The sequence below is a fragment of the Colossoma macropomum genome, unplaced genomic scaffold, assembly GCF_904425465.1.
Source record: "Colossoma macropomum unplaced genomic scaffold, Colossoma_macropomum, whole genome shotgun sequence".
NCBI classification, from domain to species: Eukaryota; Metazoa; Chordata; class Actinopteri; order Characiformes; family Serrasalmidae; genus Colossoma; species Colossoma macropomum.
This window is the reverse complement of record NW_023494799.1, coordinates 8,490,732-8,514,381: the sequence shown is the minus strand read 5'-3', so window position 1 is coordinate 8,514,381 and position 23,650 is coordinate 8,490,732. Positions and strand designations below refer to the sequence as shown.

At 40.1% G+C, this 23,650-nt stretch overlaps 1 protein-coding gene across 1 annotated transcript in view; it reads left to right on the top strand.

Moving 5' to 3' along the window:
- Positions 1–23,650, top strand: part of ncanb (neurocan b) — a 229,952-nt gene that overhangs the window by 75,378 nt on the left and 130,924 nt on the right. The window contains exons 3-6 of the mRNA XM_036586813.1: positions 12,566–12,958; positions 17,998–18,172; positions 19,044–19,171; positions 22,125–22,418. Of these exons, the coding sequence (XP_036442706.1) occupies positions 12,566–12,958; positions 17,998–18,172; positions 19,044–19,171; positions 22,125–22,418 (990 nt within the window). The remainder of the gene's footprint in view (positions 1–12,565; positions 12,959–17,997; positions 18,173–19,043; positions 19,172–22,124; positions 22,419–23,650) is intronic.

Sequence of the window (23,650 nt, the reverse complement as noted above, 5' to 3'; positions counted from 1 at the left end):
AGGCTGCAGATGTCTATTTGCTCATCTTATTCTGTTGATACCGAACTGACCACGGCTGTGACAGGCCACAAATTTGTTTTCCCGTAATGATCGTTCTTGCTTTATTCTTGTGCGTTCGGAATTGACGATAAAAAGGCCATTAGTGGATGAAACTCTCCAGCTTAAGTCAGTCAGTGAAATGACTGCTGATAGCGCGGGCATTGTCAGCACAGCCCGCAAGCGATCAATCATTTTGATAGCGGCTGGATAAGTGACGACAATGAGGCCGCAGCAAGGAGCCTGTTATGGGAGCAAAGAGAGGGAGAAACAGATGGGAAAAGAGACATGTCCAGAATTGTATGTGTGTTTTTGCGGAGAGCGCTTGAGAACGCCGCTGTGCTGTTGTCTCCTGTTCCCGCCACACAGCCTCGGGCAGATAAAGGCTTCTGACAGCGCTTAATGCATTTCAGGTGTTCAAAAGAGACGACAAATAAGACAAAAGTCAACAATCGCAATGCATCAAGAATGCTCCTGTGATTGCTTTTTTCCCTCCTATCCCTTTTCCGCTCACTACACCAGGTTGCCTCAACCCCTCTCTCTGTCTCTCTAAACCCAAATTTTTTTTTTCCACGTCTGTTTGTTTTGATTGGACCTCATTTGGAGAAGGAAAGATTAAAAAGCATCGGCAGATCCTCAGACAAAGGCAGGGTCTCGGGAGGGTTTTGCTTGTAAAAACATTTTCATCTAAATGCAGATTTGCCATATCTGCTGTGACATGGCCGGCGCCGCACACACTCATTATTTAAGCGTGTGGGAATAGGAGCAATTTTACCCACTTCCTTTAAGTCATAATTAGGTTTTTAGGAAGGTATCCGCAATTGATTTCTTCTGATTTAATGCTGCAAATTGATCATGCTTGCAGAAGAACACTAGTACAGGCAGGGTGGGGAGGTCGAGGGGCTGTAAGCAGTCTTATTGTATTATTTTTTCGTTTTTTTTTTTTTGCAAATGTATCTGGAGTACACCTTCAGTTATTACTCACTGTATTCGTTTCTTTGGCGCAGGCAGTGCAAGCAACGGTAATGCATTAGGGATTAGTGAAAGTGGGTAGACTTGAGGAAGTTGTTGCTATGCGTTACAGTGCTTGTGTTCTTATTAAGCATGGATTGTTGCAGTATTATACTACGTTCCACCTCTTACTCCTTAGCTTCCCATGCATCCTGAGAGCACTAAAATAGTGTTCTTCTCCTAAATGGACACAGAAGGGAATCTTATACAATGTACAGCACTGTGCAAATGATATTAACTGTTCTGCTTCAGGAAAAAATGTATATTTTCAGTATTTAGTGTGTCCACTCTGCCTGTATTACAGCTTCCATTTGTTTCTGAAGACTTGCTTTCAGTTTTTCAAAGAAATCTGCAGGGATATTTTTCCACATCTCCAAAGTTCAGTCCTTGAAGTTGGTTGCATTTTCTGCTTTTTGCAATCTAAGTAACCCCAAACACATTCAGTGATGTTGAGATCTGGGCTCTGGGGTGGTCAGTCCACTGTTCTGCTGCTTTGTTTGATGTGTCTGTCTCCTTTTCTCAGTGAGGGGTTATTGGCAGCTACACATCCTTTAAGACCCTTAGCGTTGCTTTGTCTTCTCACAATGGAAGGATGGACAGTGGATTTTTTCGAGATCTGGCACAAGAGGAGCTTGATTTTCTCCTCTCTCTCAAAGAGGAAAGCTTTAAGTACTGTTTTTCTGATTTTAGGGCTGAAAGATTGACCATTTTTATATCAAAATCGCAATGTAAAGAGTGCAGTTTTCAAATCACAGGCTGCTTAAGTTAAATTGTTTTATCAACAATGTTTTTTTACGTTTTAAACAGAGAAATTTAACTTGGCCTATGCATAAGTTAGACCAAACCAATGCAACTGAACATCCCTGTGCTGTATACATGACAACACCATCACAGCAACGAGACAGCATGGCAGTGGTCAAGCTTTAAGCCAGAAAAGTGGTCTTCTTTGCCAAAAAATAGGTCTGAACCTTAATTTGTAGACAATAATTTAGTTACAATATTGGTCTAAAAAATCGCAATTAGGTAAACGTTCTGCCCCATCTGACGGTGACAGTGTTGGTGGTCTACCAGGCCTTTATATCTTTTGCACAGTCCTGTATTTCTACCACTGTGACAACACAGACATCTCCACGTTACTGAATGGAATGTTATCATAAATAGATGCTTGTTATCCATCAATACAAGCTAAAAATCATATCGCTATGAACCAAAATCAGTAAACTGGTATAGGCCATATCGCCCAGCAAGTCTCGCCTCAGCTGCTCTCAGCGAACACTACAATGGAAGACACTGCAGTGCTATTTCAGACTCAGGCACTCTGGTGGCCTCTCTGCTTTGTGTGTCCCATCTCTTCTACTAAACACAACAGACTAGTGTTCTACTTCAGCTGCTCTTAGAGGAGTGGGCAGCCATCATCTCCTCCGCGATGAGCTGCGCCATTATCCCCACGAGTGCTGCTGCGTGGTCCAAAATGCATTCCCCTTCATGCTTTAGCGAAATGTCATCACGAATGCCATTACAGAACAACACTTATTGCTGCAGTGCTGATTTACAGTATGTCCGACAGTATGTGCAGTCCATATACTTAACAGCTCCTTTCTGCTTCCATCGTGAGCCGCAGAGTGCTTTAAATTGTCGTTGGATATTAGCATAAGGCTTTAGGCCTTTCTCAATTCACTCATGCTGTTTTGTGTGGCTAGTTTCTGTCCATATTGCCTCTGCTGTGAGTTTTCACTGCAGCATGTTTACTCACTCAGAAACGGAGGCCTTTTACCAAGAGTGATGCTGCTGCTGCTGTAGTGCTGACATGACATGCCAATTCTGTACCAACATCTGCCACATGAAATATACAAGAGCAGGTGAAAGGTGGACTCTCAGTGCCCGTAGAGAACAGAATTTCTTGCCCAGCGTTTCAGGGGTGATTTGTACTCTTATGTGTGTTCTAAAGGTCGATTTAGAGAAAATCACATGTAAAGGATTCACAGTTATGAGGTGTTTGATGGCTGTAATTTTGCTTTGATTCAGTGCTGATCGTCCAGGCATGTATGGACACTGTAATCACATTGTTTTGATATAATGCATGCAGTTTCTTCTGGAGCTACGGCTGTTAGATTCCAGAAATGTTTGAGTCGACTTCACTTCTAATTCCGAGAGACGGAAGTTGGTGGAGTCGATTACAAGACTCAATTCCACACAATAATCTTGGTTCCAAAAGCCAAGACACATAAAAGATCTGGCACAAATTAAACAGAGTACTATATTAACTATAACGGGAAACTTCTTGGAGGAACTTTAATTGGCTTGACAAGGCCGTTGCTAGACAATCTCATGAGGTTGCTAAGGTGTTGCTAGGCCATTAATATGGTATCCCAGTGTTACTAGGCCATTGTTGTGGTATCCAAGGTAGTTGCAAACGTGTTGCTAGGCCATTGTTATGGTATCCCAGGTGGTTGCTAAGGTGTTGCAAGGCTGTTGCTATAGTATCCCAGATGGTTGCTAAGGTTTTGCAAGGCCATTGTTGTGGTATCCCCAGTGGTTGCTAAAGTGTTGCTAGGACATTGCTATAGTATTCCAGGTAGTTGCTTAAGTGTTGCTAAGCAGTTGCTATGGTATCCAATGTGGTTGCTAAGGTGTTGCCTTTATCATGGTATCCCAGTGTTGCTAAGTTATTGTTGTGGTATCCAAGGTGGATGCTAAAGTGTTGCTAGGCCATTGTTATGGTATCCCAGGTGGTTGAAATGGTGTTGTGGGGCTGTTGCCATGGTATCCCCGGTGGTTGCTAAGGTTTTGCTAAGCCATTGCTGTGATGTCCCAGGTGGTTGCTAAAGTGTTGCTAAGCAGTTGCGATGGTACCCAAAGAGGCTGCTAAGGTGTTGCTTGGCAGTTATTATGTATCCTAGCTGGTTGCTAAGGAGTTGCTAGGCCATCACTATGGCATCCGATATGGTGGCTGAGGAGTTGCTAGGCCATTGTTATGTTATCCCAGGTGGTTGCTAAGGTGTTGCTAGGCCATTGTTGTAGTGTCCTAGGAGGTTGCTTAAGTGTTGCTATGCAGTTGCAATGGTATCTCAAGTGGTCGCTAAGGTGTTGCTAGGCCATTATTATGATATCCCAGTGTTGCTAGGCCATTGCTATGGTATCCCAAGTGGTTACTGAGGTGCTGCCAGGCCATTGTTATAGTACCCCAGGTGGTCATTAAGGTGTTGTAAGGGTGTTGCTATGGTATCCCTGGTGGTTGTTAAGGTTTTGCAAGGCCATTGTTGTGGTATTCAAAGTGGTAGCTAAAGTGTTGCTAAGTAGTTCTGATGGTATCCAAAGTGGCTGCTAAGGTGTTGCTAGGCAGTTGTTATATATCTCAAGTGGTTGCTGTGGTGTTGCTAGGCCATCGCTATGGTATCCTAAGTGGTTGCTGAGGTGCTGCTAGGCCATTGTTATGGTACCCCAGGTGGTTGCTAAGGTGTTGTTTGGCTGTTTCTATGGTATCCTAGGTGGTTGCTAAGGTGTTGTGAAGCTGTTGCTATGGTATCCCAGGGGGTTGCTATAGTTTTGCTTGGCCATTGCTGTGGTATCCCAGGTGGTTGTTAAAGTGTTGCTAGGCCATGCTGTAGTACCCTAGGTAGTTGCCTAAGTGTTGCTAAGCAGTTGTGATGGTATCCAAAGTGGCTGCTAAGGTATTGCTAGGCAGTTGCTATGGTATCCAAAGTGGTTGCTGAGGTGTTGCTAGGCTGTTGCCGTGGTAGCGCAGGTGGTTGCTAAAGTGTTGCTGTGCCATTGCTATGGTATCCCAGGTAAATACTAAGATGTTGTATATATGTTCTAGTAAGTAAGTGAATGAAAGTTGTCCTTTATAGCTTCATTTATGGCAGTTAGATTTGAAGTTTCTCAACATTCTGCTTTTCATTTCCTATTGAGAAAACAAAAATGTTTGTGCGATCAGTCCCAGAAACAAGAGCACAGTATTCTTGTATAGATCATTCAAACTTTCATGATTGTAGCTTGAAAACTGCGACCTGTAAAAAACGGCCAGTTGGCTTTGTCAAATCAACTTACCATTATTGACCTTAGCAAGGAAATTTGAAGAGTTAATCTTAGCAGAATTAACGTCAACTAATGAGCTGGCTGAGCTATTTGATTCGCCTCTTTCTCCTCTGTTGGGTAGGTAGATGTTTCAGCACTGATGATGTTGAAGCCACTTTGTTATTACAAACTTTCCATTTTTCTCTTTTCAACACTGTCCAAAGTAAACTACAGCCGGTCTATTGATATGTGCTGTGGAAGGACATATTTTTCAGACAGGCTGTCTAGAGAATGACGGCAGAATATCTCACTTTGTGTGCACACAAGTGCAGGCAAACTTGAACATCTCTGTGTAGAAGCGAGTCCAAGGCTTTAGAGTCAACTCTTGATTCCCAAATGCCTTGAATCGAAGAATCATTTCTCTTTGGGAATCTCAAGGTTTACCTTTGAGAATCAGGTTTTTTTTTTTTTGCATTTGCTGCAGTCTCACAGCACTGAATGTGAATCTCACAGTTTTTCACATTCTCAAACTAAAGTTCCTTTCACAAAACTCTGGTGCACTACACAGCATCATCCCAGTAACAGCCCAGATCGGACTGATATATGTGTTTGGATTACACCACGCGCCACTGACCAATACAGCGACCTCGCATTAAACACAGACTTTGCACGCTGGCATTTAAAAAGCCAACAAAAATGGACGCTAAGCAAATTCTACAGGTTTGACAAGTGTGACTCTAGAGCTATAAAAGGAAAGAGTAGCAGCTGTAACATCAGCAGGACAGGCACTTACACTCAGGTGTGAAGGCTTTGAGTCTCTAGTGGCATAACAGTGGTGCCAAAAGCAAGCTTCCCTGTGGAAATCTAAGTTTACTCTTAAACAAATGATGGTTCTCCAAGAGTTCTTTAAAGACAATGTTTAAAAGGTTCTTTGCATCATGAAATGGCTCTTCAGATTGATGGAGAATTGTTGTATATGATTCTATATAGAACCTTTTTGAAAATAGTTCTATATATCACCAAAAAGTTTTTCGGTTAGATTGTTTTGATGTCTATATATATACACACACGCACACTTTCTGAGCCGCTTATTCTCCTGGTTCATGGGGGCTGCTGGAGCCTATCCCAGCACTCTTGGGCAGAAGGCAGGAAACACCCTGGATAGGTCACCAAAGGTTTTTCTATTATTACAAGTTTGACCTCATAACAATAGTAGAACCCTTTTGGTGCTATATAGGAGCACATGCAACACATTCTCCATCAATATAAACAACCTTTTCTCCATGCAAAGAACCGTTTAAGCATACAGATGGTTCTTTGAGTGTTCATGGTTCTATATAGAACCACTGTCTTTACTAAAGAACTCTTGAAGAACCGTCTTTTTTAAGACTGTAAGGAAACTGAAAGACAAAGTTGTGTTAATATATATTTTCATCATATCTAAATGATGTACACATTTGAATCAAGTAAATACAGTGTGTTACCTTTTTTAGTCTGTAATAAAAATAATCTCGTAAAAAAAGAGTCAGATGTCAATGTGAATTTTATTTTTGGGTGTAATGAATATTTGGCTCTTCAGTCAGCTAGATGCAATTTGGATGCAATTTGTCACTGAAATGTCAAAATTTGTAACTTTTTGTAATTTTTTAATCAAAATCTCATAACTCCATTAAAGGATCTTCTAATCTTTATGTTGTTTGAACATTTCACGATGAATGGACTGATAGAAATAGTCCAGTGAGTGGAATAAAATTGTGAACTCTTAAAACTCACAATTCACAATTCATAACATTCAGTTATTTAGTATCTTGCTACTTAGTGATGCATAAGCATTTCCTTAATGATTAGTTAATATAAGTTGTTGTTAAAACACTAATAATCATTCACATTCCCCATTATAAAGTTGGGCTTTTTAAAGTATTAATTTTATTTATTACACTTAAATACATCGATCAGGCATAACATCATGACCACCTCCTTGTTTCTACGCTCATTGTCCATTTTATCAGCTCCACTTACTATATAGGTGCACTTTGTAGATCTACAGTTACAGACTGTAGTCCATCTGTTTCTCTGCATACTTTGTTAGCCCCCTTTTACCCTGTTCTTCAGTGGTCAGACACAGCAGTGCTGCTGGAGTTTTTAAATACCTCAGTGTCACTGCTGGACTGAGAATAGTCCTCCAACCAAAACTATCCAGCCAACAGCGTCCTGTCACCATAGATGAAGGACTAGAGGATGATCAACACAAACTGTGCAGCAGCAGATGAGCTATCGTCTCTGACTTTACATCTACAAGGTGGACTGACAAGGTAGGAGTGTCTAATAGAGTGGACAGTGAGTGGACACAGTGTTTAAAAACTCCAGCAGCACTGCTGTGTCTGATCCACTCGTACCAGCACAACACACACTAACACACCACCACCACATTAGTGTTACTGCAGTGCTGAGAATGATCCACCACCCAGATAATACCTGCTCTGTGAGGGTCCATGGGGGTCCTGACCACTGAAGAACAGGGTAAAAGGGGGCTAACAAAGTATGCAGAGAAACAGATGGACTACAGTCTGTAACTGTAGATCTACAAAGTGCACCTATATAGTAAGTGGAGCTGATGAAATGGACAATGAGCATAGAAACAAGGAGGTGGTCATAATGTTATTATTTTTATACTACATTTATGAAAAGTACTTTAGTTATTTACATATCAGTAAGTAAAATAACAATAAACAATCGTATAATTATTAATGATCATTAACAATTTGATAATGGTTAATTCACTGTTTATAGACGCCTATTATTCTAAAGTTTTACCAAGATTTTTCTGAGAACCATATGTCCAAGCCCAGAACCACTTAGGAACCTTTATTTATCTAAGAGTGTACATTAATGATAAGCGAAAATTCAGCTTCAAATCAATGGTCAAGCCAAAAGAACCTACTGACATCAGGGTCTGGTGCATGTCTGCCTCCCTTCAGCTACTGTGAACCGATGACCACTGAAATAAACAGCAGCTTCCAGTAGCATTTTAATCTATAAAGTGGATGCAGGCTTGACATTCTGGCTGAAATTGAGCGCAGCAAAACATCAGCACGAAACCGAGCTGAAGTGAAGGAAAACAAAACAAAAAGCTGTTGTCACTGCGTCCAGAAGGAGACAAAGAAACCGCCTGGAGAAGCGTCGTTCTGCAGTCTCTGTAGTTAATTACAGTGGAGTGCAGAGCCATTGATGACATTTCCCTTTCCATCTCGCAGGAAACTGTCCGCTTTACATTAAATCAAATGTGATAACGGCCCGGCAGGCGGAGACTAGAGGTGCCAAACAAAACCATATCTAATGAAAATAAATCAATGAATGAATTTCCATGCTCTCGCTCTGACAGTCAGTAGCCACTCTATTTTTCAGCCTCCCCTCACCCCATACAGTGCATCATTCACGCACTCCATCTGCCTGAAAATTACATTTTCACTCTCCAATGTGAGGAGGAGGGAAAAAAAGATGGTTTCAGAGCTTCTTTTTCCCCCTCGGCTCCACTTAGATGATATAATGAATCGCAGTGGTCGCCTTAATCAATGCGTTTCTGACTCCAGCCATACTCTGCGATAGCTCTAATGGAAAGTGTATATAATAGGGATTGCTTTTAAGTCCGGTTGAGAATCTGATTCTCTGGTGGCCTGAGGTGCGGTGATTTTGTCAATGGCCCTTTTCCCTTCCCCACCTAATGAATTTTTCCCTCATATCCTCGTATCATAGCCACTGGGGAGCATTACCACACTAATAACTCCACTGGGTTGTGTACTTACTCATTCCTCACTTGGTTGAATGTGTCCTGCACCCTATGGATCTCAGCATTGGCAAGAAAAGAATACATAATGCATAATTCATCAAGGCTCATTGATCTCTAGGAAATAAGCTTTTTTTCCTCTTTCATAAGCCACACAAGGACCTGTTTATCTTCCTGCTGTCTTTTTGAATCAATGACAAATAATCTAACAAAATGATTATTATGTATTATTAGAGTTGGCCATCGTCCTGCATTCGTATATTCTTACTGTGGGTTAATCCTTAGCTGTCAAGAGTTATTACTCATGTTTTGCAATGCTTTTCAAACATAATTACATAACAGAGTGAGTTATGCAATGAATTACATTTACATTTCATTTGAATTCTTTTTCAACAGCTTCTGGTCTGCACGTCTTTTTCTGTTAGTTTCAATGTCAAGAAGTGGCAAAAATGTAGATTCACAGATGTGCAGGGTGCCCAGTAATACCATGACAGACTCTGGCTTTTGTACTTTACGCTGGTAACAATCTGGATGGTCCATTAATTCATTGGCCCAGAGAACATGACTTCCATTATTTCCATAAACAATCTGAAAGGTTGACATGTCAGACCACAAAGCACATTTCCACTGTGTATCAGTCCCTTTCAGATGAGCTCGAGCCCAGAGAAGTCGGCGTTGTTTCACTGGCTTCCACTGGGCATAATAAAGTCTTATCCTGCATTTGTTGATTTTGTCAGTTTGTCAAAGTATTCCTGAGCCCATCTGGTCATATTCATCAGAGAAGCATGTTGGTTTTCAATGCAGTGCTGGGTTTTTCCCTGATTCCTTTGATAATATTATGCACAGTAGAGGGACAAATACTGATAATCCTTGCAAATGCTTGACTATTTGCAGATGCATTTTTTGGCAAAGTGACAAGCCTTGATCTGTCCTGGATCATAAAGGACTTGGCCTTATCTGGATTCTTCTTTTATATCTGAGCATGATTCCATCACATCTTGTAAAATGTTGTCTGATCATTTCAAAATGTTTTCGTTTAAATTGCCCATGTCCCAACCTTTTTTGGAATGTGTTCCAGAATGAGCACATATTTACCAAAAACAATGAATTTAACAAGATAAAATGTTGAATATCTGATCTTTGTACAGTTTTAATTTGAATACAGGTCGAAGTGGATTAACAAATCACTGCTTTCTATTTTTATTTGTATTTTACCAACTGTCCCAGCTTTTTTGGAACTGAGTTTGTACTTAAAAACATAAATGTGCCCTTGACTAAAAGCTGAAAATTCACACTTTCAACATAATATCTATAGAGTTTCATTACGCAATGGAAGAGAAATACATCACACCATGCTTTTATTACCTGCAATAAATGTGGCTAAATATCAGGATGAATGCAAAGTAATATGCTATTTATAGCAGGCAGTCTGAGCAAGGTTTTCATCTGTCATCCAACTTATCAGACGCACAATGACAGTAAAACTTTCTCTTGTCATGCAGCAGCAGATGTGCGACAGCTGTAGGACTGTATGTGTGCTCTCAAGAGTGTCGGGCTTTGTTGGATGAGATATAAATTGAATGCCACTACAATAAATGACCATTTCTTAAAGGACTAAAAAAAGCAACCTTTACACTTTCTTGTCCTTAACAACTGTATCAGTTGCAATAACGTGACATATATGGACCATTCTACCAAATTAGTTCCCACATTTGAAACACTGAAGTTTTCAGACCTTATATTTACAAGAATTATCCTATGATATATTTAAACCCAAGGCATTAATTGAGCTTATGTAATAATTAGAAGAATAAGAATAAGAGTAAGAATAATAAGCGAAATATATACAAAATCATCATTTGTGCGGTACTTTTTGTTGGGAGGTGGCTGTCCCAAACCTCAACCCATACATTTCCACATGTGAAAATACTTAATTTTTTTTTGTTTAAATGTTGTTTTTTAAAAGATCTTTTTGATTTCTTTTAAAGTGAAGTTGAAAGACTTAGATTTATCATGAGTTGAATTTTTAATTTAAGAACTTGCATGTCACTATCAAAACATAGAGTTTTAGTCTGTAGGCAGAGCTTTATTTCAGCCCTGCGCCTGCATTTCAGAGCAGGAAGTGAGACTGCATCCATGGCCACATGCTGAGCAGTTAGATCCCATTGTTTTGCAGTGTGTCTCAAAGTCTGAAAGTCAGCGTGCAACATTAAGAAGGATCACAAATTGTCAAGAATGATCATATTTTCTGCAATTAAGTAAGCTTTTTTGTGTTTTAATGAAAAATATTATAATTTTATGTGTGTACAACTGTTTAAAACTGTGTTTGCTAGTCATGTACCGGCTAGCGTTTTTGGGGTAAGCCAAAAATGAGCTAAAATTATCACTACTGAAACATTTGGTAAAGCTTCAGTAGCTTCATGATTGTTTTGTTAGTGACCAAATAAACATAATTAAGATATTGGGTCACCTAAAGCAAAAGGATTTTAGTTTAAAAGTCTAAAATTAGGTAGAATGATCCATATATGAATAAATACTATATGTACAACAGTAAATAATGTATTTAATAATAAGAGTAGATAGTGTATTTTCTAACACGCTTCATGTTCAAAGTGTCGTTCTTGATGAAAAGAGCAGGTTTTGCCTAAATAATGATTTGACAGCTTTGTTTTTCAAACTATTGTTAAAAGCAGATATTAAGCTCTATGGGACTAAAGGGGGTTTAAACACCTGAAAGGTTTTTAGACTTTACCACTTTCCTTTACAAAACCTACAAAACTGGAGGAACATCTGACAAAAGCCCTACCTTGGGATAAAGCCACGGGTTGTTTATTTTATCCACTTGTTGTGATAGCAACACTCAAAAATTTCAGCTGTTTAAACCACCAAAAGTTATTTTTAATTAAAAAAACCTGCATGTCACTACTGAAACGCAGAGTTTTAGTCTGTAGGCGGAGCTTTGTTTTAGCCCTGCCCCTGCATTCAATATGTGCATTCAACAATAGTTTGGACAAGTTAACTGTCAAATCATGGTGGCAAAAGCTGCCTGCAGCCTGGTGCAAACAGACACTCCAAATCATTATATAGGCAAAATCTGCCCTTCATACCAAGGAAGACACATTAATGAACATGAAGCTGAACAGTGAAGTTAATACACTCAAAGGATTAACAAATTCAAATCCTTGTTTCCAGATCCTTGGTAGGTAAATTTTCTCGCTTAATCCTTAGAATGTCAGAGTTATTACTTACATTGTGTAATTACATTTTTAATTATGTGGTAAGAAATTATATTTACACTGAGTTTATGTTCTGTGTCAATATCATATTACATTCTGTATTGCGTGTGCTCTTCTGGCTCTTTTCCATTTGTTTCAATGTCAAAATTGCCAAAAAAAGGGCAAAAATGTTTTTTCTTTTCAGAAAACAAGAGTCAAATCATAATAATACCACCTCTTTTGCTTGACCCACAAATGTATTATGGATTGAAAGTTTGGGTCTACACTTCTGACAAGATTTCTTCACTTGTTTTAATGAACATTGATTGAGAAACCATCACACCATGCTTAGGCTGTTGTTGGTGATAACTGCAACTTCTGAGGATTAACCGCAAAATAACAGGGAGAAAAGTCAAATGTCAAAGCAAAGTGTCCCCAAACTTTGAGCTGAAAAATGAAACCAAATAACCCACATCACTTTGTCCTTCCTTTCTATCCTCAGACACGGTATGGGGCGACACTGTAGTGAACATGAGGAAGGTGACCCACCGCACTGTCCAGGTGCCGCTGTCTGGCACGGCCCTGCTGCCCTGCATCTTCACCCTACGCCCCAGCCCCTCTCACGAGGCACCCCGCATCAAGTGGACCAAAGTGTGGGGCCAGCGCGGGCTGGACGGCCTGCAGAGGGAGCAGTCCATATTGGTGGCTAAAGGCAACGTGGTGAAGGTGAAGAAGGCTTTCCAGGGTCGCGTGACCCTGCCTGGTTACCCGGACAACCGCTACAACGCCAGCCTAGCGCTGACGGGTCTGAGATCCAGCGACTCGGGCATGTACCGCTGCGAGGTGGTGGTGGGCATTAATGACGAACAAGACACGGTGCCCCTCCAGGTCACAGGTAAGGCAGCGCCGCGGAATGCTAATGCACATGTCCGTCCTTGTCCATGAAATGATGCAAGCCTTCTGCCATGGGGTTCCTACAGGTCATGAAAAAGTGAGCACCAGCTGGACTGTACAGGGGATCTCTGACCTACTTTGTCTCGTCCTCTGCTTACTGTAAAAGCACGCTTGCTTTTAGCCTTGCGGCCTCGTAATTAACTATCATTTAGCATGCCCTCAAGGTGTAATAAACTTACAGTTGTTGCTGTGACTACTAGGCATTATTCCATCTGTAAAATTACTATAATTATACCACAGTAGCCCATGTGTAGGATTTGTTTTCCTCCATATCTGCCATTTCAGAACAATTTCCAGCAAAGCTGTGACGGTCCAGTGTGTTTTGATTTCTCTCTTATAGCCTTTTATGTGAAAAGATGAAAAATACTATGAATTAGCTGCTATATATGTAAAAAATACTGAACAGGAATAGAAAAGTCCCTTAGCGGCGTCTAACTAGAAATATTCACTGTGCCATACAAACTTAGCACATTCAGCAATGCTTGCTGGAAATTACTATATAAGGACACACAAAAGCCTAATCAGTATTTGGTGTTACACATCGATACGAGCCCAAACCTGTGTTTTCTGCATTTTTAGGAATGCAAAGCTGTAAGAGAGAAAGCACAGGGATGAGCTAAATTGACCCCGAACATAACCCACAGTATTAAGAACTCAACAATGAAAAGCTAAGTCGCAGAAACCTCCATGAATTTTAAGATGCTCAAGAGCTCTAGAGATTCATCCATACGAGGAATCTAATAGCAGAGCATAAAGCTCCTTCTGCTTAAAGAAAAGGTTATCCCTTTACCGCTAATCCTGACAGCTCAGCCTTCATTACTACCCACAGAACAGTAAAGATAGTTTAACATTAATTAACCAAAGTCACTATCTCTAGGCAGTATCAATATTGAATGAATTCTGGGAATGAACGCTTTTTCAGGATAACGTTAAACTGTAGAAAGTAGTTCATTTTTTAGAAGATATTTCTGAGGCGATTAAACACAAGAATCCACTTACATAAAGAAGAAGGTCAAAGCAAAATGAGTGAAAAAACAGGAGTTTCCAGAACTGGAGTTTAAAAAAAAATTAAAGGCTACAGAGACAATGGGCCTCCTAACAACCCCCTGGAAGACCCGCTAGACCACCAAAACTGCCCCCATCAGAAAAACAGCACTCAATCAAGCTGCTTCAGATCTGAAATTATTCACAGGTGTTTCTGTTCATCCTTCCACTGTGAGAAGACAACTCAGCACTGTGGGTCTGAAAGGATGTGTAGCTGTCATAAAAGAAGAACATTCGCAAATCAAACAAAGAAGCTGCTGGTGTTTTCCAAATAATGGACTGACCCCCCCAGAGTCCAGATTCAGCATCACTGAATGTAATTGGGATTATTTGGATCATGAGAAGCAGAAAATGCCACCAACTTCTAAGACTGAACCTCGTAGGTGTGGAAAAATAAAAAAAGTTTTCTTTGAAAAACTGAAAGCAAGTGTGAAAAACCATTATGCACCAATTTAAAGGTCCTTATTCAAACTTTAAAGGTTCTTTTAACAAAAAGTGTTCTCTAAAACATCCATTAAAAGGTTTTTATTAGAGAACCAAAAGTGGTTCTTCTATGGCACCTTTATTTTTAAAAGCATATCTCAGTTACAACTTATCCAATAACTGCTGATGTCAATGTGCTGCATGCGCTAAGATGGTTCTTCAAGGGCTTTTTAGAAAGGCAATGGTTCTTTTAGAACCATGCATTCTATGTAGAACCATTCCTTGTTTAAATGGTTCTTTGCTTTGTGAAATGGTTTTTCAGATTGATGGAAAATGTGTTGTATATGGTTCTATATAGCACCATGCTGTACCAGTGGGACTCAAAACAATAGAAGACTCCTTTTTAGTGCTATGTAGAACTTTTTTCAATATGGTTCTATGTAGAACCATATACCATATCCTCTTAAAAAAAAATGGTTCTTTAAGAGTTCTTTAGTAAAGAAAATAGTTCTGTAAAGAACCATGAACACTCAAAAAATCCTTTTCATGAGTAAAGGGTTCTTTGCATCATGAAATGTTCAGAATGTGCTGTAGATGGTTCTATATAGAACGTTTTTCAAAAACGTTCAATATCGAACCATCAACAGCACATTCTCCATCCATCTGAAGAACCCTTTCATGATGCAACGAACACTTTAACCATGCAAAGGGTTCTTTGAGTGTTCATGGTTCCTTATAAAATTTAGTAAAGAACCCTTGAAGAACTATCATTTTTGAGAGTAATCATGTTCTCCATCAAACTGAAGAACCATTTCACCATGCAAAGAACCATTCTACAGCCATTGCTTTTACTGAAGAACCCTTGAAGAACCACCTCTTTTAAGTGTGCAGTTAATGCTAATGTTAACGTCTTTGACTAAAATAAAACCAACAAGACAATGTTGTCCTTTTTTGTCATCTTTAGGCCTGTAATTGCGAAGCCTCTGCTGTTGTGAGCTAATTAGGGCAGTCAACAGTGCTCATACTTGGTTTCCACCCACGCGCTTACTAGCATTATGACTTCAGAAAGCAAGCTGTACGTGCCATGACCCTCTTTTTTAACAAGACTGTGCTATCTCTCAGCGGACCGCAGGCCCCATATAAAGTATCCCCCAATGTTTGTCGTAGACAGTGAACATCTTTTCTGAGCTCAGAAGTGCTCCTGTCCTCCTAGGAAAACGGAGCTACAGAGGAAGCCGGGCTCAGAAATGGGGAAAAAGTAAAGCGGAAGAGGGAATGAAAGGGTTGCCTCCACCCCAACCATCTCTTTGAAGTAGTCTATCACTGGGAACTGGCATGGAGAGCAAAGGGAAAGAGAGTGGGCGTCCCTCCCTCCAAGGAATAGGGTCTTTTTTTTTCCAGGCAATGCCTCAAGCATTCCACCTGAAATTGCACTGCCTGTACCCCACCCCTCCCCAAACTTCAGCCTTGAGAATTCCTCTCACTCCCCCTACATTTTGAGCTCCTGAAGATGAAGGAACCATTTAGAAGATGCAGGCTTGGTCTCCTTGCCCTCGTCCCTTTCATGTTTGTGTGTTCTCCTGGGACTGGAGGTGGGAATTGCTGGGAGAGGAGTTCTGAGAGGTGATTTTTTTTTTTTGTGCTAGGTTTGAGGAAGGGGGGGTGGTGCCTGGCCGATACGGTGCAGGAACAGCAGATGGACACTTCAAAATACAATCCCAGTTCTCATTTCTCTGCACAGCGGAGTGGAAGCCCATGCGCCCGTGGGTCAGGGTGTGGGCGCCGGGACGCCGGCTCACACTTCACACTGTTTTAGTTTTTTCCTCCTCGCTGCACTGTCTCTCCATGCTCACTCTCTCTTTGTCTCATTCTCTGAGGATTGGTGGGGCGGGGAGGGGGGGATTGGAGATGGATGCAGGAGACAAACGCAGTGGAGATTCCTCGAGGGAGCAGGATAGAGCACATTCACAGCAGTTCATTTGTACATCGGCAGGCAAATAGAAATGTTCAGGAGGCATACAGTCATAGGCAAATGTTTGAATACCTCCCCAGCCAAATTACATGTGCTGTCGAACTTCAATATGGCAATTTTATGCAGAGATTATAGCAGAATTTCTGTTTATTTGCCGACTTTAACATTGGAAAAAAATAAAGCATAGAATAGAACTTTTACACAGGCCGCATTTTTTGTTTTCTCCAAAAATGACTTCTTATCTCAATATAATTATACTTTTTCAAATAGTAATATCTCATTATTTTGACATACTAGGTCAAAAAATTGTAAAAACGAGTTATTTTGGATTAAAAATCAAAGTAAAAAGTAAAAGTATGGATAGAAACAGAGAGGAGAACAAACTGTCGCAAACCAGTTACAATTTCTTTTTTCTTATCTGGTAAAAAAGGGCTTTAATGCAAAAGCAGTGTGAGGGTTTATATTATGGTGGTTATATATTAATCCAGACGTCGTGCTGTCTTAGTAACTAACCTGCTAAACTGGCCACCCCCACCAGCGCAGATTATCTGTAAACCATCACCAGTTGCTGCCACTCTAAGTAAATCTGTGCCATTGTTGTCTATATCCTTTGTTTGTGTTCACATTTTGGTGCGTTATAGTTATAAAAGTTATAATTATGCATAAACAGACACATTTATTAACTTAAATTATGATCATCTGAATGTGTAAGATGGGTAGCTTTCAGTCTTCTACTCTCTTAAAAAAGATTCTTCAAAGCTTTGTTAGAAAAGAAAATGGTGGCTTTATATATAACCATGAATCTTTGCATGATTAAAGCGTTCTTTACATCACAAAAGCGTTCTTCAGATTGTTGGTGAATGTGTTGTATATGGTTCTATATAGAACCTTTTTGAAAAGGATTCTATATAGCACCAAAAAGGATTCTTCTGTTATTACAATGTCATGTTACAATGGCTTGTTACGATAGAAGAATCCTTTTTTTCAAAAGGTTCTATATAGAACCATCCACAGCACATTCTCTATCAATGTGAAGAACCCTTTGACAATGAAAGGAACCCTTGAATAATACAAAGGGTTCTTTGAGTGTTCAGGTTCTATTTAGAACCATTTTCTGTACTAAAGAACTAAGAATGTGACCTTTGACGATGCAGGGAATCATGCAAAGCGTTCTTTGAGTGTTCATGGTTCTATATAGAACCATTGTCTGTACAAAAGAACCCTTGAAGAACCATCTTGGGTTCTATATGGCACCAAAAACAATTCTTCTATCGTTACAATATCAAGCTTGTTATGATAGAAGAACCCTTTTTGGGTGCTATATAGAACCTTTTTGAAAAGGTTCTATACAAAACCATCTACAGCACATTCTCCATCAATGTAAAGAAGGCTTTGATGATGCAGGGAATCGTGCAAAGTGTTCTTTGAGTGTTCATAGTTGTGCATAGAACCATTATCTGTACAAAAGAACCCTTGCAGAACCATCTTTTTTAAGAGTGTAGTCCTAATCTTCTTCATTCTCTACCTCATGAACTCCACAGGAGTGGTCTTCCACTACCGTGCCCCTCATGACCGCTACGCGCTCTCTTTCCCCGAGGCTAAGCGGGTATGTGTGGAGAATTCTGCTGCGATCGCCACGCCTGGCCAGCTGCAGGCCACCTTCGATGATGGCTATGACAACTGTGATGCAGGCTGGCTCTCTGACCAGACCGTAAGGTAAAGTCCTGCAGGCACCTTTTTCCAAAGTTAACACAGCGTGAAATGCAACGTTTTCATGGTTTTGTATTGTACCATATCATAAATGCAGCTCCAGAATCAGTTTATGGGTCTACAATATAGCAAATACAGCTGAAATAGATGCTTTTTGCTAGTAAACATATGGTTGAATAGAAACGCTGATTCTGTACTCTCGCATTTGCTGCCTGATACAGAAGACAAATGCAAATATGCAAAGTATGTTTGGCTCAATAAAATAACAGTATTTGTTTGGACTGTTTATCGGCCTCGTGTTGCTCTCTCATCTCAGCTTTGCGCGCCTCAGTACCACTACATCGAAGAGCTTGCCACTTGCAGTCCCATCAACATGCAGCTGACAGTCAGACTAGCACTCATTTCTAATAGCGACGCTCATGTCTACCACATATGGTCGGTCAGTAATTGGGTTGAAAAACACAGCTTTCGATAGGCAAAACTAAGAGCAGCCTTCTTGGAAAAGCTCTAATTGAGCCATCTCCTGAGGAATTTGGCAGTAAATCAGTGACTACCCAAATGTCCGGTTAATGCAGCAAGCGTGCAGAGACGTTGGAGATTTCATAACAGAAGTAAATATGTGGGTTGTTTTAATGGCTTGATGAAACTGCTTGCAATAGCTGCTAAATGCGTGAGATCCCTTTCAGCTGCCATTCTCTAAAACCCTGGAGTGCTGTGTAATATCTCTTAATCAGACTTTAGCCTGCACCTCAGCCGCATTTGAATTGGTGTGTTGTGGAGTAAATTGCACAGTTGGAGCTGAGAACCTCTCTCTTTCTCTCTCTCCATCTCTCCTCTAATTGGAAGGTTGCTTTTTTCTTTGGCTGTCTCTTCACAGGTATCCAATCCAGTCTCCCAGGCCTGGCTGCTATGGTGACCGGGAAGACTCACCTGGCGTGAGAAACTATGGCACTCGTGCTCCCGATGAGCTGTTCGACGTCTATTGCTTTGCAGAGAGCCTGCGAGGTACAGGAGCATTAAGTACAGCTTGGTAGCGGATAGACTTTCAAAAAGTTGCTTCTTGAAAGTGGCAATATGGCTAAATTTAGCCTTTTGGATGGAGTAACAAGGTTAATGTGGCTGACAAGCAATGGAAGCTTATAGTTACTCAGGATCTCATGTTTTTAGCTATGCAAAATATCCATCTCTCAATTCAATTTCGGTTCAGGGTGCCAAGATGCAATTCTAAAACAATTTTTGACCCAAGTTGATGCATCTCCATTTTTTGATTTCTATAGTCTGCATTATGATTTTGTCCTGTATTTGTGATTAACAAATACTGTTAGCCTGGTTGAATTTGAGTGCAGCTTAAAGTCTGTCCACTTGTTAAATATCTTGTTTCACCATCTAATGTAGATATCTTTTTTTTACCTTGCATATTATCTTGTGTATAGTTTATTATGGAGCCCCTGACACGATGATTATTTTTTAATAAAGCATGGCCACAAATTAATATATTGGGGCTACAAGTTATTATACTGAGGCCACAGATTACTATATTGAGATCACAATGTACTACATTGCGGTGACGAATTAGTGTATTCAGGCCACAGCTTATTAAATTGAGACCACAATTTACTATATTGAGGGCATAAATTATTATATTGAGGTCACAATGTACTTTATGGAGGCCACAGATTAGTATATTCAGGCCAGAGTTTATTATATTGAGGCCACAAATTAGTATATTCAAGCAACGGTTTATTATATTGAGGCCACAATTTACTATATTGATGCCACAAATTACTATATTAAAGCTAACAATGACTATATTGAGGCTAAAATTAAAATCAACTTTATTGAGGGCACAGATTATTATATTGAGGTCACAATTTACTATATTGAGGCCACAAATTTGTATATTCAGGCCACAGTTTATTATATGGAGGCAACAAATTACTATATTGAAGCCACAAATTACAATTTTGATGGCACTGATTATTATATTGATGTCACAATTTACTACACTGAGGCCACAAATTACTATATTGAAGCCACAAATTAATATACTAAGGCCACAAATAACTCTGTTGAAGCTATGAATTGCTTTATTGAGCCCACAAATTAATATATTGAGGCCATGAGTTATGAGAAACTTAACTTGTGGGCTCAATATATTCATTTGTGCCTTCAATATAGTAATTTGTGGCCCCAATACAGTAATTTTTAGCCTCAGTATAGTAATTTGACATCATACATTATAAAAAATTAATTACAATATTACCTTAAGGGGTTTCCTAAGCTTATAGTGTTTATTTTGAATCAGAGTATCAAGTATATCCCTGAACAATATCTAAAAATAATTAGAATGACATTTTCTTGCTGAAAATAAACAGTAATTATTGATTAAATCACTTCCTGCCACCCCAATTTCAATTCTATTTTTAGGGCATATACTTTTGAACATTAATTGATTTGAAAATCACACATTAAATAATATAATGCAGAGTAACACATTTTTTGAAAACTAATTAACCTCTCATTTTGAACGATGTGACTGCAAACACATGCATGTGTAAGCTTCTGCTGGTGTGGGTTCATAGCTGTTTCTTCACTTTAATTGACACCCGCAAAAATGACGTGTGCCAATATTGTCTCCTACTGGGGAACCTTCTGACTGCCTTTAGTGTGTACCAAAGCAGTGAGTTCCAAGCCACCTCCACATGCTTTACATGTAAAAAAAAAAGACATAAACACAATGAGTTTAGCTATAGTTGCCTGTATTATATTAGTACTCTAAGCTGTATGGAAAATACTGGAAATTTTCCTCAGACGGAGCATAAGAATTTATCATTTTCTTCACCCCTCCTAGTTAGCTACTTTAGCCTCATAGTTCCAGTAAAAACCCAAAGAAGCAAACTTAAGACTCATGGCTGATCGACTATGTTTGAGATAAGGGGGAAATTGTGTAAATTTGACCACTTTAACTCTCTGCTTTGAATGAAGGTGTGTGAGCTATGGGCCAGACACGCTAGTTTCATGTACCTGTTTCTGTCCCAGCTCCCAGTACCGAGCATCAAACTAGGTCACCATCTTTTCAGCCCTGCGCCACTATTCATGCCAGAATGGGTACATTGTAACAAGATTGTCCTATTCACAGTTTACTGGAAAACCCCCTGAGTACATTGTCTGTGGGTTATTTCCTACAAAAAAGACAGTCCTTCAACAAAATGGTAATGCAGAACACAATGTAATAAAGCTTTTTAGGTATAGTGCTTAGTGCTTGATACATTGTTGTCACCGTAGTATGCAAGCCTTTCCTGCTTTATAGAGCCTTTTGTGGTGAACTGACTTCTGACTGGTGATGACTGTTCATCTGAAGTTGGTTATTTAAAGCTGTCATTAAGTACGTGATATGTGTGGTTGCATTATAGTTATGTGTTATATGTGGCTGATTGCTTCGATCCATGACTTCACCTGGTATTCAGCTCAAAATTGTACACTAGTGTTTTTTGAAATAATATGCAAAACCAGGATTTTACTTTAAACGTCATATTTCATGCCCTTAAAGAGAAATTTTATCTAAAAATAGCAGTTTTTAGAGTTGTTTGGTCATGTACTACTGAGATACTGTGCTGTTTCCTGTGTATTAAGATAGAGAATGCTTATTTGTGATTCACTAGACTTACTCAAAATGCATTTGCAAGAGTCTACAAACAGGTCAGACTGGCTTTTCACAGAACGACTAGGAAGCAAGTTCTGTATTTTGGACATTATTATTGATAAAAATACTTGTCACTCTGTCATCATCCCTGTTGACTGCACAGCCATCCATGGCCAGGAAGACCCTGCTCTCTCTGATGTCCCTCGCTCTCCCCCCATCACTCACTTAGCTTAGGCATCTATTAGCTAATGTACCAGAGTCCACTCATTTTAGGTCAGTATTCTCTCATGTGTAATCCACCTCCTTTTTTTCCAGGTGAGGTGTTCCACACCAACATGCCAGAGAAGCTGAGTCTGGCCACAGCCTCCACTCACTGCCACACGCTGGGTGCTCAGCTGGCCACGGTGGGGCAGCTCTTCCTGGCCTGGCAGGCCGGCTTGGACCGCTGTGACCCGGGCTGGCTGGCTGATGGAAGCGTGCGCTACCCCATTAATCAGCCACGGCGCAATTGTGGTGGGGATGAGCCAGGGGTCCGCACACTTTACCACAACCCAAACCGAACTGGCTTCCCTGAGACCACCAACTTGTTCGACGCCTACTGCTACCGAGGTACACCACCAATTTGAGGGTCAAATTTCTCATCAAATTCTTAAATTCCTATAAAGGACTACTGCAGTGCTTCTCAACATGGTCCTCAAGGCCCCCCACAAGGGCCACATTTTGCTCCAATCCAACTCGCAACGCGTAGAGATGAAGGAAAATGTGGGGCTCTGAAAACCAGGTTGAAAACCAGTGCTCTAGTGCTTGGTCCACTGCAATTTCTGACCATGTGCTGGAGAAGCCACACAAATTTTCTGGCCTGATTTTTTTTTTTCATATAGAATTCTTTTACATCACATACACATCATTATAATAGCACAGTCCTTTTTTGCTATCTTAAGCCAACTATGAAAGGCATTTGAGATTTCTCTGACAAGGACTGTGTTACTTTTCCTTTTTTGAAGTATTTTAGGAAGCTGCTTTGTAGTTTTGCTTTTAGTTTGGTTATTTTAAGTGTGCCATTATGTTGGACAACGACATCAAAAGCAAGTAAGAGCAGTGACCATTCCACCCATACACTCTCAGAAAAAAGGTATGAAACTGTCACTGGGGCAGTCCCCCTCTTGTCACTGGGGTGGTACCCTCAAGGGTATCTTTAGTCAGGGAACATAACTGGACCACAATCCACTGAAATTATATTTTCTAAGTTGTACTGACTCCACACACCCCGTCTCGTCTCCAGGCTTTTATTTTATTGTTCTGTTTTAAAACATTAGATTATGAAAAAGGTACAAATATGTACTTTTCACCTGGAAAAACCTATTTAAGGTGCACAATTGGACCTTAAGACCACTGTTGTACCTTTGAGGACACATTTACATTGTTTATACCTTGATGAAAATATAAACATTTTATCCCAGTTCCCTGTGTTTCATTTTAAAAGGACAGAAAGTTCAGTCTGCCCTGTTCTGGCCAAGACATATATAGCAGAAGATGGTATCCAGATCAAATATACTGGTTAGGCTTGCCATCACAGATGATCTAGAGCAGAGGGTCCCAACCATCAGGCTGTGGTCTGGCTCCAGGTCTCAGTATAAGCATTTTAATAAAATCAACCTACGTCACATCTCTGTATGGCCTCATATGTGTATGTAGGTTGCTTTTGTCTGCTTTCAACAGCTATAGCATAATTAAAGAAGCAAAAAATGAAGAAATTGACAACATTCACACTTGAACTTTTTATTGGGGCTGCAAACCAACCAAAAATCAACGGGCATCTCTTAGCTGATGTAACAGAATTG